Source organism: Artibeus jamaicensis, unplaced genomic scaffold (assembly GCF_021234435.1).
Source record: "Artibeus jamaicensis isolate MK-2021 breed Jamaican fruit bat unplaced genomic scaffold, CSHL_Jam_final contig_60, whole genome shotgun sequence".
In the NCBI taxonomy this organism is placed as follows: Eukaryota; Metazoa; Chordata; class Mammalia; order Chiroptera; family Phyllostomidae; genus Artibeus; species Artibeus jamaicensis.
The window spans coordinates 7785608-7802500 of NW_026521900.1; the positions used below are offsets into that span (position 1 = coordinate 7785608).

The 16893-nt window shown below is 33.3% G+C and overlaps 1 protein-coding gene and 1 pseudogene across 4 annotated transcripts in view; one reads left to right on the forward strand and one right to left on the reverse strand.

The window, feature by feature from the left end:
* KDM6A (lysine demethylase 6A) overlaps positions 1–16893 on the forward strand; it is a 175092-nt gene that overhangs the window by 113388 nt on the left and 44811 nt on the right. The window contains exons 9-17 of one of the 4 annotated variants that reach the window (XM_053670650.1): positions 2282–2375; positions 5006–5132; positions 8789–8887; positions 9026–9245; positions 9809–9943; positions 10396–10551; positions 11106–11201; positions 12327–12428; positions 13105–13500. In XM_053670650.1, coding sequence (XP_053526625.1) covers positions 2282–2375; positions 5006–5132; positions 8789–8887; positions 9026–9245; positions 9809–9943; positions 10396–10551; positions 11106–11201; positions 12327–12428; positions 13105–13500 — 1425 coding nt within the window. The remainder of the gene's footprint in view (positions 1–2281; positions 2376–5005; positions 5133–8788; positions 8888–9025; positions 9246–9808; positions 9944–10395; positions 10552–11105; positions 11202–12326; positions 12429–13104; positions 13501–16893) is intronic. The other 3 variants (XM_053670653.1, XM_053670652.1, XM_053670651.1) reach the window with 3 other exon arrangements.
* Positions 8401–8536, reverse strand: LOC119041671 (uncharacterized; annotated as a pseudogene).

Consider the following 16893-nt stretch of genomic DNA (forward strand, 5'->3'; position numbering starts at 1 on the left):
GGCCAGGTCCCCAGTTGAGAGTGAATCAGAGGCAGTAGATACATAGATGTTCCTCTCACATGATGTTTCTCTCCCTTCCCACTCTGTAAAAATAAATACATTAATTAAACCTTAAATAATAAACTTGCATTTTCTGATTTTTTAGGGATGTATACTTCATGTTTTTTACCTTTTATGTGGTCTTAGTCCATTGCCTATTTTTCTGCTTATGTATTTCAGGTCAGAACTATAGTCTTCCTTATGATTTGTGCTGTTTTTGCCATGTCAAATAAGTTCTTTGTCATTTCCAGGAAATATTTTACTACATTTTCTTTCTTAGCTTTATACTTTTACCTATTATATTTAAGTCCATAATGCAGTTGCTATCTTTTTGTATGTGGTATAAGGTAGAAATCCAACTTCATGTTTCTCAATATTTAACCAGTTTTTCAAGTATTTTTTTCTTACTAGTTTTTGTAAGTATGTTTTAGTATTTTTTGAGGAAATTTCACATAGCAATCTTCCTAAAAATATACATCTGATCATGTTGCTTAAATTCATTTCAGTGGTATTCCATGTCTTAAGATACAGTTCATAGTCTTTTTTTTTTTTTTTAAGATTTTCTTTTTTAATTTAGAGAGGGGGAGGGAGGGAGAAAGAGAGAAACAAACATTGAGTGCCTCTTGTATGCCTGCAGTTGGGGACCTGGCCTACAACCCAGGCATGTGTCCTGACTGGGAACTGAACTAGAGACCTTTGGGTTTGCAGGATGATGCCCAACCCACTGAAGTATACCAGTCAGGGTCAGTCTCTTGTCTTTAACATGGTCTAGGAAGGTCTCTGTGAAGTCATCTCTGTTTGTCTCTCCATTTGCTGCCCGACCTGCTGGTTCTCTAAACTTAACACATATGTGTTCCTTCTTCCTCTAGGAAATAGCATACTGTTATTGTACATAATACATTATGTATAATATGTACATATGTTTACTTGTACATATGTACAATATGTTTACTTGCTTTTCTCTTTGTGTTCTTCACTGTGGTCCCAGCAGTTCCTGTTGTGTACTAGGTGTTCAATAAATATTTACCATTTGAAGGAATTTAGTTGAATAATTTGGTACTTACCCTTCATTAACTGGCTAATTGACTTTTTCAGACCAGATTAATGTTTAGGGGGAACTAATTTAGCTGATGAATAAAACTTTATGTAATAACTACTATTAATCTTAATAGACAGTTCTTCAAATCTTCCTCATGTTGACATAATGTATTTATGTAGCTCCTTAATTGTTATTGTGGCTTTTTTACTTATTTGATTTTTACAACAATTCTATATAGAAAGATCTGGTATTATTACCTCGGTTTTAGGGATGTTAAAGTATAGTTTAAGTGATTTGCCTGAGGCTCAGACAGGTAGTTTTGTATTTGAACATATGTATTTTGGAGAAAAATTTCTTTGCTTAGTTGTATACTATTAGTGGTATGAAAAAAGTCATTTCAATCCATTGTTTTACTGGGTATGTGTTAAAGGTAATATTTATGAGGTTTTCTTTGTTGGCTTTTCCTCCTTGCCCCTACCCCCACCTTTTTTTGAGTTATCTTAAGTTTTACAACTAGCAGTAATGGTTTTCAGTCATATCAGTACTTTTGGGGAGAGAACTGTGGGTAAATGGTTTCATTTGGAGATTTGCCTAGGAAACTTAAATAAACAAACATTATATAACACATTACAAACTAACTATGATAAATTTGGTGTCTTAAAATCATATACTTTTTTTCATAGGGATTTTTTAAAATGCCTGAAACTTATTTTTTAAACTTAGATTTTAACTGCTTTTGTACTTAGAATGTGTAAAGTACTTTGGCATGTGCTCTATTGTTCATATGAAATTGCTTGGGAACTTGTATTTCTAGGCAGGCAGATAATACACTTGTAGGTAGAATACTTCCCTGGCTTTTTAATGTTATTAAATAAAGTTGAAATCATTTATGTTATTAAATAGGTTCATATGATTTTTGAGATGATTTTCTTTTTAACTGTTGAGATTTGGGAAATTCTTAATAGGTCATTATTTTAGTACTACTTTATATTGAATGTTTTACAGGTATTATTTACTCTGAAGCATGGTCTATTAACCACAACTGTCTAGTGTTGAAGGAATATTAAGTAATGGAATTAGTACATTTTCTTTCAGATGGTTTAGAAAATATGCTTCCAGTATCAGTATTGTGTAAATCTTAATATATGAACTGATTCTTTAAATATATTAACTTTATTTTTTAATCTTTTTTCTGTTCTTTAGAGGAAGTATCATTCTGCAAAGGAAGCTTATGAACAACTTTTGCAGACAGAAAACCTGTCTGCACAAGTAAAAGCAACTGTCTTGCAGCAGTTAGGTATGTATTAGTATACATTTAGTGTAATATAAGTACTTCTCTTTTGTTTCTTACACATCAGGGATGGTAAATATGTGGCTCATGTATTCTATTCCTTTTCCATCCTTTTCCCAGAGTTGATAGAATTAGTCCGAACCCAACATATTTTCACCTTTTGCCAAGCATTGTCTATTTCAAAGTCTATCTCATTACAATTCATTAGTACAGCTATTTAATTTAAATTTTCAAACTTATTCTCTAATACTTAACCCATGGGTGAGAGGGATTGAATACTTTATTCTACATATGCCAGTACTCAGTGGAATTCAGTGATTTGCTTAAAGTCACTTAGTGGCTGGTGAGCTTGCTTTTCATAGTTCTATCGGTAATATTAAAATTAAACTTTTTATATAAAAATTGTGGAATATCTAACACTACAGTTTCTGTATACATGCAGTTCTATTCTATTGTTGAAAATGAAGGACTGTAACTATTTAGATGTAATGTATCACTATGACCAAGGAGATGTAATGGAGTTGTTCTCCAACATTTGAGTCATGTTTCTTGCCTTATATTTGGTATTTGGGTTTTGTTTTGTTTTTTTAAGCTTTTTTTTACTTGTTTTTGGTCTCACAAATAAAATTTATATCCAACATAGTAATATGAATGCTTTCATAATGTAATTCTAAAATTATTTAAGCTTAGATTTATCATTGTCTTCATAATATTAGTACATGTATTATTATACAAAGTAAACACATTGCCTTTATATAAAGTTTTGTTTTTAATTTAATCTGTGGTTAGAATTTTAGAGTTATCCATACTTTTAAAAATTGTAGAAGTATTTAAGTATTTGTTTTTAATCATTTATATATACAGTATTTGAGTAATATGAATTTGTATCTTTAAATATAAACAAGTTTGCTGATATAATAAAAAAGGTTTTATATTCTTAAGTACAAAGCGATGCCTTTAGAATAAACAGCTTACTCATTCAGCTAATATTAAATATTTGATACAAATTGCTTTTTTATCTACAACATTTATAATTTAAGTTTTTATGTATTTTAGCTGCTGTGAATAAGGCATCAATAACAAAAATACGTATACCTTTTAAATATAAGAAATTGATTGAAATAGTTTTGGTTTTAGTTACGTCTGAATCACCTTTCCTCTTTGGAGTTGGCTTACCATATTTTAGAGTGTATGAGTAAACTTTCCACAGTTTTAAAAGAAAAAAAAAATACTTCCACTAATTGAGTCTAATTTATGCCTGAACATGAATCTTTTCTAGTTGCTTGTCCCTGCTGCTTAAGTAGCTCCTCTTAGAACCTGTTACTGTAGGTCCTGTTCTTAATAGTTACAGGAGAGAGAAGGGAGGAGCAAATGAATAATGATATGATTGACTTATATTTCCATAAAACACAATAACTCATTCCCTTTAAAATATCTTTTGCAGCATAGTAAGTGTAATAAATGTCAGGAAATAAGGGTCCTTATATGTTATATATACTACAGTCTATAAATAGATACTATGTACTTAAATTGATCCACAACTGAAATAGGATTCCCCAGCAAATTAAACCACATTATTTTGTGTGCCTTGAAGGTTTAGAATATAGTATTTTATGATCCAATCCTATGATTGCTTACCAGTCATTTATTTATTTAGAATAAAAATTGTTTTTAAAGTGTACAACATGATGTTTTAATATACCTATACATAGTGAAATGATTACTGCAGTCAAGTTAATCAACACATCCACCTCTTCACATAGTTACCATTTGTTTTTGTGTGTGGTGGGAGCATCTGAAGTCTACTCTCAACAACTTTTCACTATATGTTATACTATTATTATTAACTGTCATTCTACTGTATAGTAGCTCCTCTAGACTTACTCATCCTAAATAACTACAGCTCCATAATCTTTCACCAACATCTCCCCATTTTCCCACCTCCCTCTTACTGATAATCACCATTCTGTTCTCTGCTTCTATATGTTTAACTTTTTAACAGTCCACATTTAAGTGAGAATATGCACTATCTAAATTATTTATTAAATGTTTGTTGTACCCATTTTATTTCATTCTTATTTGCACCACATGAATATACTTACAGTCTTGTGTGTTTTTGAATTGTCAAATACCTTACAGTTTGTACTTTATGTAAGTTGTGAATATATGTGGCCTACATCAATAACATAGGGTATGTGTGTATTTTACCCTGGTCTGTCGTTGATTATATAGCCTTATATTTATTTCTTATATTTATACTGTCTTGGAGATTATTAAAATGAACATAAATTTTTATGAGCAACAGTGATACAAATTTAACATCTTTATATTTTTTGTTTCATAACTTGGAATTTTTTTAGATACCAAAATTAAGAACTATAGTTTATAAGTGTTAAGTAAATGCTTAAAATTGTTTTAATTTCTTTGGAGTAAAAGTTCTTCATAGCTTTGATTGTACCTTCCTATGAGAAATAGGCTTTCATATGATCAGAATTGGTAATGCAAATTTTGATAGTGTACACCAAGCTAAATAAATTAACTGACTGAAAAGAGTATTTGTATTTTTTGTTCGGTATTTTTAACAATAGAAGAACAATTAAATCATTTAGGTAAATATTTTAAATCATTTACTGTAGGTTGGATGCATCACACTATAGATCTCCTGGCAGATAAAGCCACCAAGGAAAACTATGCTATTCAGTATCTCCAAAAGTCCTTGGAAGCAGATCCTAATTCTGGCCAGTCCTGGTATTTCCTTGGAAGGTGAGACTTATCAGACACTTAAATTTTGCTTTTGTTTATTCCAGCTAAGAGATTTGAATTATGATGTAAAATGTTGGTTTATATTTATAACCTGATCATTGTATTTTTCCTTTTAAATATATTATAACAAAGATTTGTGAAAGTCAAAAACTAAAAGAAAGCTTCAGAATCATGCAGTTTTCTCACACCATAATCTAGTCTACCGGAACATTTCTTATTTTGCTTATTGGATTTTCATTTGACTTGAATTATTACTGGTTTCTTAAAAGTCTTATCAGATTGTAATTTTTTATTCAAGTACTTAAATGCTTTTCCTCATGGTTTGTACTATTTTCTTTATATGTCAATTTAGCAGAACAGAGAATTTCTCGTTCTGCCCGTGACTACCTGTAGCCAATGGAACTTTGCCATTTATAATTTTGATTATTGATATATACTTTAGAATGGACATATTTGATTAATAGATCTAATCACAGTTCTACTTGAAATCTTGCATTGAGAAAGTAGATGCATTATTGAATACATTATTGGATTTGTGGGAATGGAACAGTGTCATGTAATGAAAATAGTTTTCTGAAATTCTATAAACTTTCTCTGTACTTTGAATGCCTGAATTGTGCCTATTGATTCTCTGAAATATACTATATATATATATATATATATATATATATATATATATATGATAGATTATGTTTTGGACCATCATCAGATTGTATTTGGTTCCTAATTGGTTTTAGCTTTTATGAAATGGTGGAAAGATCCCATGTAGTTAGGAGCTGAGAGACCAGGGATTCAAGCCTTGGCTAGGCTGCTATTTGTGGAGTCATGGAGTTATCCATCTTGAGCCCTTAATTTTCTTTAACCTATTATATGAGAGGATTGTATTAGATCAGTGGTTCTCAGTAGAGGCTGTTTTTTCCCCATAGGGGAAATTTCATTATGTCTGGAGACATTTTGGTCATCACAACTATGGGGAATGCTAGTGTCATCTAGTCGGGACAGTCCTGTACAATAGGGACTAGATCCTAGGTTCACCAAGTGCTTTTTTTAATTATACGGGGCGGTGTCAGAGGAGCTTAGTTAAGTTTCATTGGAAAAAACAAATAAAACCTCTTGGCAGTTGGACTGGAGCAGTGTGTTTGGGCACATTGGTTTTCTACTTTCACTTTGTAGGAAAGGAATGTAAAAACATTGGTTTAGGAAATTACTGCTTATTCCAGTGGTTAGACAGATTTGTCTGTAAGTTTGGGATTTATCTTTGATTTAACAACAACAACAACAAACAGAGCATATTTTCTCTTATCTGTTAAGCATTCCCTTTCTTTGTGGTGTCTGTCCCTGTTTGACATTGTTAATGGCCGTTTTCCCTGTATTCTCCTCTTGTAAAACAGTTTGCAGATGCTGTCTGGCACTTTGTCTCAGTCACTGACATTTCTTGTATTGCCCAATTCACAAGATTAGTGATTCCTTAGGCTTATTTTTACCTCTCCCTTAATAGGTTGTCCTATGTTCTTACACCTTTTCTTTCACATGGTTAGATCCCAAATCTAGATGTCTGTACTCCAAGGTATTAAATTCCAGAACCACATGTCCTCTTCTTTACTCATTTTAATGTCCTCACCTTATGTCAAAATCAGCATATTTCAAACCTCATTTATTATATTCTTCTACAAACCAGCTTCTTCTCCTTTTATATTTCCCAATGATACTCACTTTTCCCCCCTCCTTTTAATCAGGCTTAAAAACTATTATCTGTATTATAGCCTGCCCTATACATGTTAAAGCATGCTGCATTGATGAACACTATCAAAATAATTAAAGGTTATATCACTGCGATACTTACAGTGCAGATTTGAGAAAACACACACATACACCCCATTCTGCTTATATAACTTGATCTCTGGTTTTCTATATTTTATCTCTGGCTTTAATTTTATAGAGTTAAAAAAAAACAAGAAAAACCTTCTATGTTGGTAAGACTTACTGAATCAGATTTCAGTTCTCCTTTTCTAAATAATAACAATGAAGGCACTAATTCTTTAGTTTGTAAAAAATACAAACATCAGACACAGTTACAACTCTACTCCCACCCTCTATGAGTATATAATCAATCCGTCACTGGTTTATTATTTCTCCCATCTTTCTCTTTTATACCATTTTCATCACTTTAACCCCAATTTTGACCTGTTCCAAACCAGTGAGTATAGCCACTATTTTTACTGTCCATAGTTTATTTTCCTTCCTTATTGTTAACAGATTAATATCTCTGTAAAGTTCTTTTCATTGCAACATTCCCCTTGGTGTAGAACAAATGTCAGGGTATTCTTGGGCTGGATTTAAAACTCTGTACTCTTTGTATCTCTGTCATCTTATATGCATTAGGTTTTGTGCATACTGTTCAGACAACCTTTTGAAATGCCTTGTCTTGTCTTCTTTGCCCGAATCAATGATTTTTAGTTAGATCTTTGGATTACATTTATCAGTAACATTCCAAAGAATAATTATGAGGATGAAAATGTGATGGAAGAAGACTGAATTTGGAATGGTGAACATACAATACACTATACAAATGATGTATTATAGAATTGTATACCTGAAACCTATATAATTTTATTAACCAATGTCACGCCAGTGAATTCAATGAAAAAAGTAAAAACATGTTATTTGGGCAAGTAAAAACATTTATTTATTTATTTATTTATTTATTTATTTATTTATTTATTTATTTATTGCTGTGTACTCAGCCAGTAGTATTTCAGAATTAGTAAGTTATTGTTACATATATTAATTAGTTTAATGGAAAACATACATATGTATGTATGTGTTGTTTTTCCATTTTGTTTGCTTGTCCGAATTGCTATATACTGGCTAGTAATTGGAAATAATTGATATAAACAACATGCATGTACACATATTCAGATCTCTTACTCTTACCGTTCGTTCCCTTTCTTTCCTTTCCTAAATCCTGTAGTGTGTATTATAGTGTCTTCTACCCTAAATTTCTCAAACCAGTGATTATCTGTGCTAGCCATTTAATACGGCATCATGACATTCATAATGTGCCTTTAGTTCCAACTAAATTGTAATCTCTTTGAAGACAGCAACTGGGTTTTTTTTGTTTTTTTCCTTAGTGCCAAGCAATAAGAACATACTTTTTGTACTTACAATTTCAGCTGCTATTCTGTGTATCCATCAGGTACCATCTGCATTAAAAAAAAATGAAAGGTTCTTAAAACTTTAACCATACCTTGCTACTCTTAATGTTTGTAATAGTTAGCTTGATATTAACTATGCCTTATGTTTGTATTTTTTACCAATTAAAGAGTTTGTTGCCCTCATTGTTACTATTAAACTGGTAAGAACAGATACTACACTTGATCTTAGCCAAAAGGCCGAGAAACAATTCATTGTTATTATTTAGGAAAGGAGAATGGAAATCTGATTCAATTAAAATACTTTAGCACCTGTGGGGTAGACTATAATATAGTTTACTGAAGGGTTTAATTAGTGTACATTGTAATTATCCTATACACAATGACAAATATTTTAGCTTATTAGGTTTTGTCATTTGCACTGACATATAGTCAATCCTTTTAGCAAATTAATTAATCTGTATTAATAAAAATTGCTTGATTTTTTCCCCCTTTCCCTCTTAGGTGCTATTCAAGTATTGGGAAAGTTCAGGATGCCTTTATATCTTATAGGCAGTCTATTGATAAATCAGAAGCAAGTGCAGATACATGGTGTTCAATAGGGTAAGACTTTGTATTACAATAATTGTAACTGATACACAAAGACAGTTACATTACATATAATGTACATTACAGTTTTTATCATGTTATGAAGCCAAGCAGTTCTTCTTTGTTGACTTTTTTCATAATTTCTCTTTCTAGTGTGCTATATCAGCAGCAAAATCAGCCTATGGATGCTTTACAGGCCTATATTTGTGCTGTACAATTGGACCATGGCCATGCTGCAGCCTGGATGGACCTAGGCACACTCTATGAATCCTGCAACCAGCCTCAGGATGCCATTAAATGCTACTTAAATGCAACCAGAAGCAAAAGTTGTAGTAATACCTCTGCACTTGCAGCACGAATTAAGTATTTACAGGTAAAATTTTTAAATAGCAGTTATTTAAAGGCATGTTTCCTTATGACACTCAGGCAGGAGGAGGGTGGTTAGAAAGTTTGTCTAGTTGTGTTGATGTCTGTAATTTGTTTCCATATTTTGTAAACATACCATAGCTTGTAATATTATTTTACTTTTCATTTGAAGTAAGATATGCAGTGTTTTAAAAGATGCTCTTTTGCACATTTATTTGCTCTGTTGGTACATATTAATTTACATGATTTCTTTCCTATGTACTGTCTACATTTTTAAGTTGTCATAGCATTTTAGAGAAAAGAACACAAACACTGTCTTTCACTCTTGCTTGGAGTTTCATGAGAAGACAGCTATTAGAACTCTAAAAACAGATCTGAGCTTTGTTTTAATTTTCACAAAGGTTTATATTTCGGTTACCCTCTTTATACTTAGTATCTTTCTGAAACCCCAAATTAAGAATCTATTTTCTTATAAAAAACAATTAGTTGTAGCATTTAGGAAGATTTAGTGGACTTGCTCTTACTCAAGTAGGCTTGTGTTAAATTTGCTTTTTACATAATTTTTCCTAGGCTCAGTTGTGTAACCTTCCACAAGGTAGTCTACAGAATAAAACTAAATTACTTCCTAGTATTGAGGAGGCGTGGAGCCTACCAATCCCCGCAGAGCTTACCTCCAGGCAGGGTGCCATGAACACAGCACAGCAGGTGAGAAGTTGGGTTATATTCTGCAGGTGCCCAGCTTTAAGGGTTCTTTTCAATCTGTAGTGGTCAAGCATATTTTACTAAAGCACAGGAGGCTTTTATTAATGAGAGGCCTTTTACTTTAATTGTGAAGGGAATCTAGATCAAAGTAAAACTCCCTCTGATATGGGAAGAAATTTTGGGGTGCCAGTTTAGAACCTTTGTGCATTTTCATGATTTTGAAGGAAATTTCTTAAAATAATGCTGCAGTGATTTGTTTAATCTTTAATGCAAGTTTTCCAAAGGAAGGTACACATTCCTCCATTGATGATTCATTCGATTTTGATTTTCAATAATTTCAATCAGCGATGTCCACAAAACTTTGAAAAGTATGCAGCTTGTAAAGTTTTATAATTTGAAGGAATGAATTAAGAATATATAGAACCCTATTTTTGTCTTCCTTCTGTGATTCTTAGGCATGTAAACCTCATCATCCAAATACAGAACCTGTATTAGGCCTCAGTCAAACACCAATTTCACAGCAATCCTTGCCACTACACATGATTCCTTCTAGCCAAGTAGATGACCTGTCCAGTCCTGCCAAGAGGAAAAGAACATCTAGTCCAACAAAGGTATATATTTTAGAGAAATAGAAAATCCTGTCAAAAAAAGAAACTCTCAACTGCCCTGAACTTGTGCAGTTTGAACATCTCCTGTCCTTTATTTTAAATCTGTGGACATCAAAGAGTGAAAGGTTTGAGTTTTTTCATACCAAATTCTTACTATCATATTAAATATAGAAAGTAGGGATAAATTTGCATTCATAAAATCATTTTATTCATCTCCCTGCCGTTAAGATTGCAGCACACTTTTCATTATCACTTTCTACCGACATTGGAATAAATTTCATGTTGGATCTAGTAGACAGTGTGATATTTAGGATAGCCATTTGGGCCATAGTTTAGGGGTGGGCCTTTTTTGGGTGGCTTATTAAAGATTCAATATTTTTAAGATTTGTGATTTTTCCAAATTATGCATGTAAAGTTATTTTTTAAAAAGTTAATGTCATGATATATTTTATATGTAAATATTCCAATCATAGTCATTTGGCCTTGATTAGTCATTGTTTTTTTATCACTATAGATTTCACCAAATATTTTTAAAATTTCTTATTAATTTTCCTCAGAATACTTCTGATAATTGGAGTAGTGGCCATTCAGTGTCACATCCTCCAGTACAGCAACAAACTCATTCATGGTGTTTGACACCACAGAAATTACAGGTATGTGAGATATGTTTTTGACAAATTGTTTTTTCTATTAAAAAAGAGTAAAGGTAGTAAGCTTAAAGTTTTTAAAGTATTCTTAAAAAGGAATAGTAGAAAACTCAATATGCACATGAGTAAAATGAACCCACATTTACCAGATTAATAGAGATAATTAATTCTTGTTTTTGTTTTATTTTTAAAGAGGTAATGTATTCAAATGGTTCAAACTGCATCAGTAGGAATATACAGTGTATAAAGTAAATTCTTTTTGCAACTCATGACCCTAATCGTTTAGTTACCCTCCTAACAGCCAGTGTTCATAGTTTATCTTTCCAGAGATATGTTGTGTATGTACAAGAAAATATATATCTCCCTTCTCGCATACATTACTATTATCCATTTTGCATAAATGGTAGAATGCTATACTGTTAATAATCTCTTTTACAGATTTTTTTCATGTCACTATATAAAGGGCTTCCTTTTATGGAACAGCATATTTCCTTACGCAGATGTTACACCCTGATTTAAGTAGATCACAGTCAGATTGTCTTCAGATTTTTCCTATTCCAAACAGTGCTGCTTTGAGTGTACTTGTCATAATGCATTTTTAAACTTAAAGAACTTTCTGTGTGAATACTGAAAAATACTGTGTTAAAGAGTAAAAGTTTGTGCCCATTTATCTCAGTAAACCTGGAAATGAATGCTTGTTTTTTATCACTTTTTAAAAATTGAGATAAAATTGGTATACAAACAGTATTTGTCTCGGGTGTATGACCATCTAATTCAATAAATGTATGCAATACAAAGTGATCACTACCAAAAGTCTAGTTATCATCTTTCACCATTGACCCTCTTTATCCACTTTGACCCGCTTACGCCCTTGCCCTCTGGTAACTGCTAATTTATTCTTTGTCTGTGAGGTTCTTTTTTGTTTAAATGTTTATTTCTTTCTTAACTTTCTCAAACTTCTTAAAAGACTTCATCTTGGGGTTGATTATTGTTTGTTAGAGATTAGTGTCTGACTAGAAAGCAATTCTGAATTTATCTAGTTGTTTCAGGGAAAGGTTGCTTAGAATAATGAGTTTGAGTTAGTTTCTTGATAAGTCTTTGACTATATTCTTTTTTCTTTTCTTCTTCTAGCACTTGGAACAGCTCCGTGCAAATAGAAATAATTTAAATCCAGCACAGAAACTGATGCTGGAACAGCTGGAAAGTCAGTTTGTCTTAATGCAGCAACACCAAGTGTGTATAGCATTCCCTCCCCTAAACTTTGGTAGCATTTGGAGTGTTTTTATTGACTGGCACATCATTTTTAGAGCATGTTCATGCCCACTTCTACTTTCTCCCAGTATTTGTGTAATTGAGTAATCTGTGCTTCCTGTAATATTAATAGTAGGCAGATTTTTACAAAAAAGCTATAAATTTAATTTTGAACACAAGACTTCGCATTATATTATTCATTTAAATGCTTTTTGTATGTATTATGGGTTTTTCACATTATTTAATACTTAATAGGCTATCTATGCCAAATTGAGGTGGGTATTCTTTAGTGTTTAATTTGAAAGGTCTGGCATGTAAATCTAAGAGAATGAGATTTTAAGATACCCAATTTTGTGATTGAGGAAAAGACATAAAATTCCAGAGTTGTTTTCCATAATATTCAGCTGCTTTGTTTTGTCATTACTAAAGGGATGTTTATTAAAAACAAAGCCAATTTATGCTTTTCTAAGGAAGTTAATCTAAATAGGAACAAGCATAATAATTTCTGGTTTTTAAGGTGTATTTCCACCTAGAAAAATTAAATGTTGGGTAAACTCAGAGACCACCTGGTTAAACATATACCTTCATAATCTGATTCTTTCCCCTATGGGCCACATAAGCAGCATGTTGGTTTTTTTTTTAATTTGTTTTTCAACAGATGAGACAGACAGGAGTTGCACAGGTACGATCTACTGGAGTTCCTAATGGGCCAACAGCTGACTCATCACTGCCTACAAACTCAGTTTCTGGCCAGCAGACACAGCTTGCTCTGACAAGAGTGCCTAGCGTCTCTCAGCCTGGAGTCCGCCCTGCCTGCCCTGGGCAGCCTTTGGCCAATGGACCCTTTTCTGCAGGCCATGTTCCCTGTAGCACATCAAGAACGCTGGAAAGTACAGACACTATTTTGATAGGCAATAATCACATAACAGGAAGTGGAAGTAATGGAAACGTGCCTTACTCGCAGCGAAACGCACTCACTCTACCTCATAACCGCACAAACCTGACCAGCAGCGCAGAGGAGCCGTGGAAAAACCAACTATCTAACTCCACTCAGGTAATATGACTAGCTGCCTTATTGGCTTCTCATAAAATATTTGTGTTTATTTGGTTTTATGCATTTTGAAAGGAGAAATAAAAGTTTGATGAACTGTTTTTACAGGCATGTTTTAGTACTACAGTGCTGTTACTACATTGTGACTCAGTATATATATATATACAGAGTGTATTTTCTTTTCCATTATAAAATTCGCATACACACAGAGATAGTAATGGAAAGTTTGAAAGGAAAAAAAAATTATACGATTTCCCAAAACCCACTGTTAATTTTTAGTGGTATTATAAGCATTTATGTAATGTTACTTAGTTCATCTGCCTGTGTTTGCTTTACTTATGATCAGGTGCTATGCTAGGTGGTAGGTATTCATTCTGGTAGGAGAAAAAGACCATTAATGAAGCACTTGCTAGAAATTACTATCGAGTGTAACTTTAAACGGAAAAGTACTATCAGAGTACCTAGGACACCAGATAACCAAAATTTTAGAGTCTTCAGGAATTTGGCAGGTGGGGAGAGAGCTAGTAATGTGTGCCTAGTGAATAGATTATAAGTGTAGATTATTATAGATTAAGAGGGGAGGATGAAATATGAGGCTAAAGGAGGTAGAAAAAATTGCCTATTTTGTCTTGGAGGTTAAATGGAGCCAGTAAAGTCTTTAAAAGAGAGTTATGGATTTCATGACCATTATTTTTATCAGATAGGTACTATATTTTACTCAGTAGTTCACTGTTAGATGTTTAATTTTTGTTACCTTAATTCTGATTATTTATGCACATGGCTTTCTCTATATTCTGGATTGTTTTCATGGAACAGTTGCTTCAAATTGATCAAAGAGTAAGCATGTTAAAAAATGTTGCCAATACATATTGCCAAATTACTTGTATTTTTATTATTCTGTAAAAAATAGTTGACTTACTGCTTTAGGTTAGCCTTATGTTATTGATAAAACTGAGATAAGTTCTTTCTCTAAGACTGCTAAGTCTGTTCTTGAAGTGGTTTTTGGTGGAACCATCCCTCCTAGAGTGATTAGTAGTTTTATTCATTATTAAAGAAATAAATGTTCAACATCTACTATGTACATATCCTGTTCGAGATTCCGAGGAAAAAATCAAAGAAAACATACAAAAATGTCTTAATTTGTATAGGTAAATAAGGACAATAAAGCATATATGTAGAGAAAAAACACAGTATTTATTGAAAAAAAGATCCATGTGTAACAGTTCAAACCCATGTTGTTCAAGGGTCAGCTGTATTTGGAAGGTAGAACCAACAGGATAGGCTGACAGAGTGATGTCTGAGAAAGAGGAGTCTAAACTAGCCTAACCAACTAGAAGGATGGGTAACACTGATTCAGAGAAGAGAAGTCAAGACTGAACCTAGGATCATTCTAGTGTAATGGGTCAGGAAATTGAAGAACTAGTAAAGAAGATTAGAGTAAGAATGATCAGTGACGTGATGGGAGATCAGGAGAATATGAGTAATGCCCTGGAGGGAAGTAAAGTCTTTTAAGGAGAAGAGTGTGATAATGTATAAAGCACATAATGCACAGAGGTAAAGTAAAGTGAGGAGTATAAAATTGACCACCTGAGCTATTTATTTCTTGACATTGCTGAGGTCAGGAAGCTACAAGCTAGAGCTCAGATTCACCCCATGACCATGACCTGTTTTTTCTTTTTGTTTTTTTACAGTCTACAAACTACAAATGATTTTTACATTTCCAATAAAAGTATATTTTATTGGTTATGGTATTATGGGTGTCTCACTTTTCCCCTTCACCCCACATCCCCCCACCCTCTGACATTCCCCACCCCCCTTACTTCATGTCCATGTGTTGTACATATAAATTCTTTGGCTTCTCCATTTTGTGTACTATTCTTAACCTCCTCCCCCTGTCTATGCTGTACCTACCTATTACCCTTCTTATTCCCTGTACCTCCCCCCCCCCACCCCCTGCCCCACTGATAAACCTCCATGTGATCTCCATTTCTGTGATTCTGTTCCTGTTCTAGTTGCTTATTTTGTGTTTGTTTTTAGGTTCAGTTGTTGATAGTTGTGAGTTTGTTGTCATTTTACTGTTCATAGTTTTTTATATTCTTTTTCATAGATAAGTCCTTTTAATATTTAATATTAAGCTCTTAATAGAGCTTGGTGATGATGAACTCCTGGAACTTGATCTTATCTGGGAAGCACTTTATCTACCCTTCCATTCTAAATGATAGCTTTGCTGGATAGAATAATCTTGGTTGCAGGTCCTTGCCTTTCATGACTTTGAATACTTCTTTCAAGCCCCTTCTTGCCTATAAGGTTTCTTTTGAGAAATCAACTGATAGCCAAGTCTTATAGGAACTCCTTTGTAGGTAACTATCTCCTTTTCTCTTGCTGCTTTGAAGATTCTTTCCTTTAATCTTGGTTAACTTAATTATAATGTGTCCTGGTGTGTTCCCTTTTGGGTCCAATTTATTTGGGACTCTCAGAATGTCCTGGACTCCTGGAAGTCTAGTTCCTTTGCCAGTTTGGGGAAGTTTTCCTTTATTTTTGTTCAAATCAGCTTTCAATTTCTTGCTCTTTCTCTTCTTCTGGTACCCCTATGATTTGGATGTTGGAACATTTAAAGTTGTCCCAGAGGTTACTCAGCCTGGCATCATTTTTTTTTTTTGAATTCTTGTTTCTTCACTTTGTTCCAGTTAGTTATTTCTTCCTTTTGTTCCAAATCGTTGATTTTAGTTTTGGTTTCCTTTCCTTCACTGTTGGTTCCCTGTATATTTTCCTTTATTTTACTTTGGGTAGCCTTCATATCTTCCTTTATTTTGTGACCATACCCAATCAGTTCTGTGAGTATCCTGATTACCAGTGCTTTGAATTCTGCTATCTTTGGAAGAGGGGTCCAAAAGGGAACAGTGCTGCTTGCTGGGCTATGGCCCCACTTTATGTCACTTCCCTCACTTCCCACAAGCAAATTGTGTCCTTTCAAGTGCTGATTCCCAGGTGTGTGGGCTTTTGTATATTCTAGGACTCTGTGGGTCTTTCCAATGAACTCTCCTGTGAGACTGGGAGTCTCTCACATTCCCGCAACTCCCACAGGTTTTTATAGTCAGAGGTTTTGAGGCTTTATTTCCCTGCACGGGAACCCTGGGTTACACTGTCTGTCTCACTCCCCAGTTGTTCCTCCTGGGCACGCAAATGTGAGATATATTGGTCTGCCAGCCACCTCCTTGCCAGCCCAGGCTGTCCATCTTTGCCCTTCCTACCACTCTGGTTTAATGTTTCTTCTTTAACTCCTTGATTGTCAGACTTTCATACAGTTCCATTTTCTGGCAGTTCTTGGTGTTTTTATTTTTTAATTCATTGTTATCTTTCTTTTGGTTGTGTGAGGAGGCGAAGTGTATTTACCTA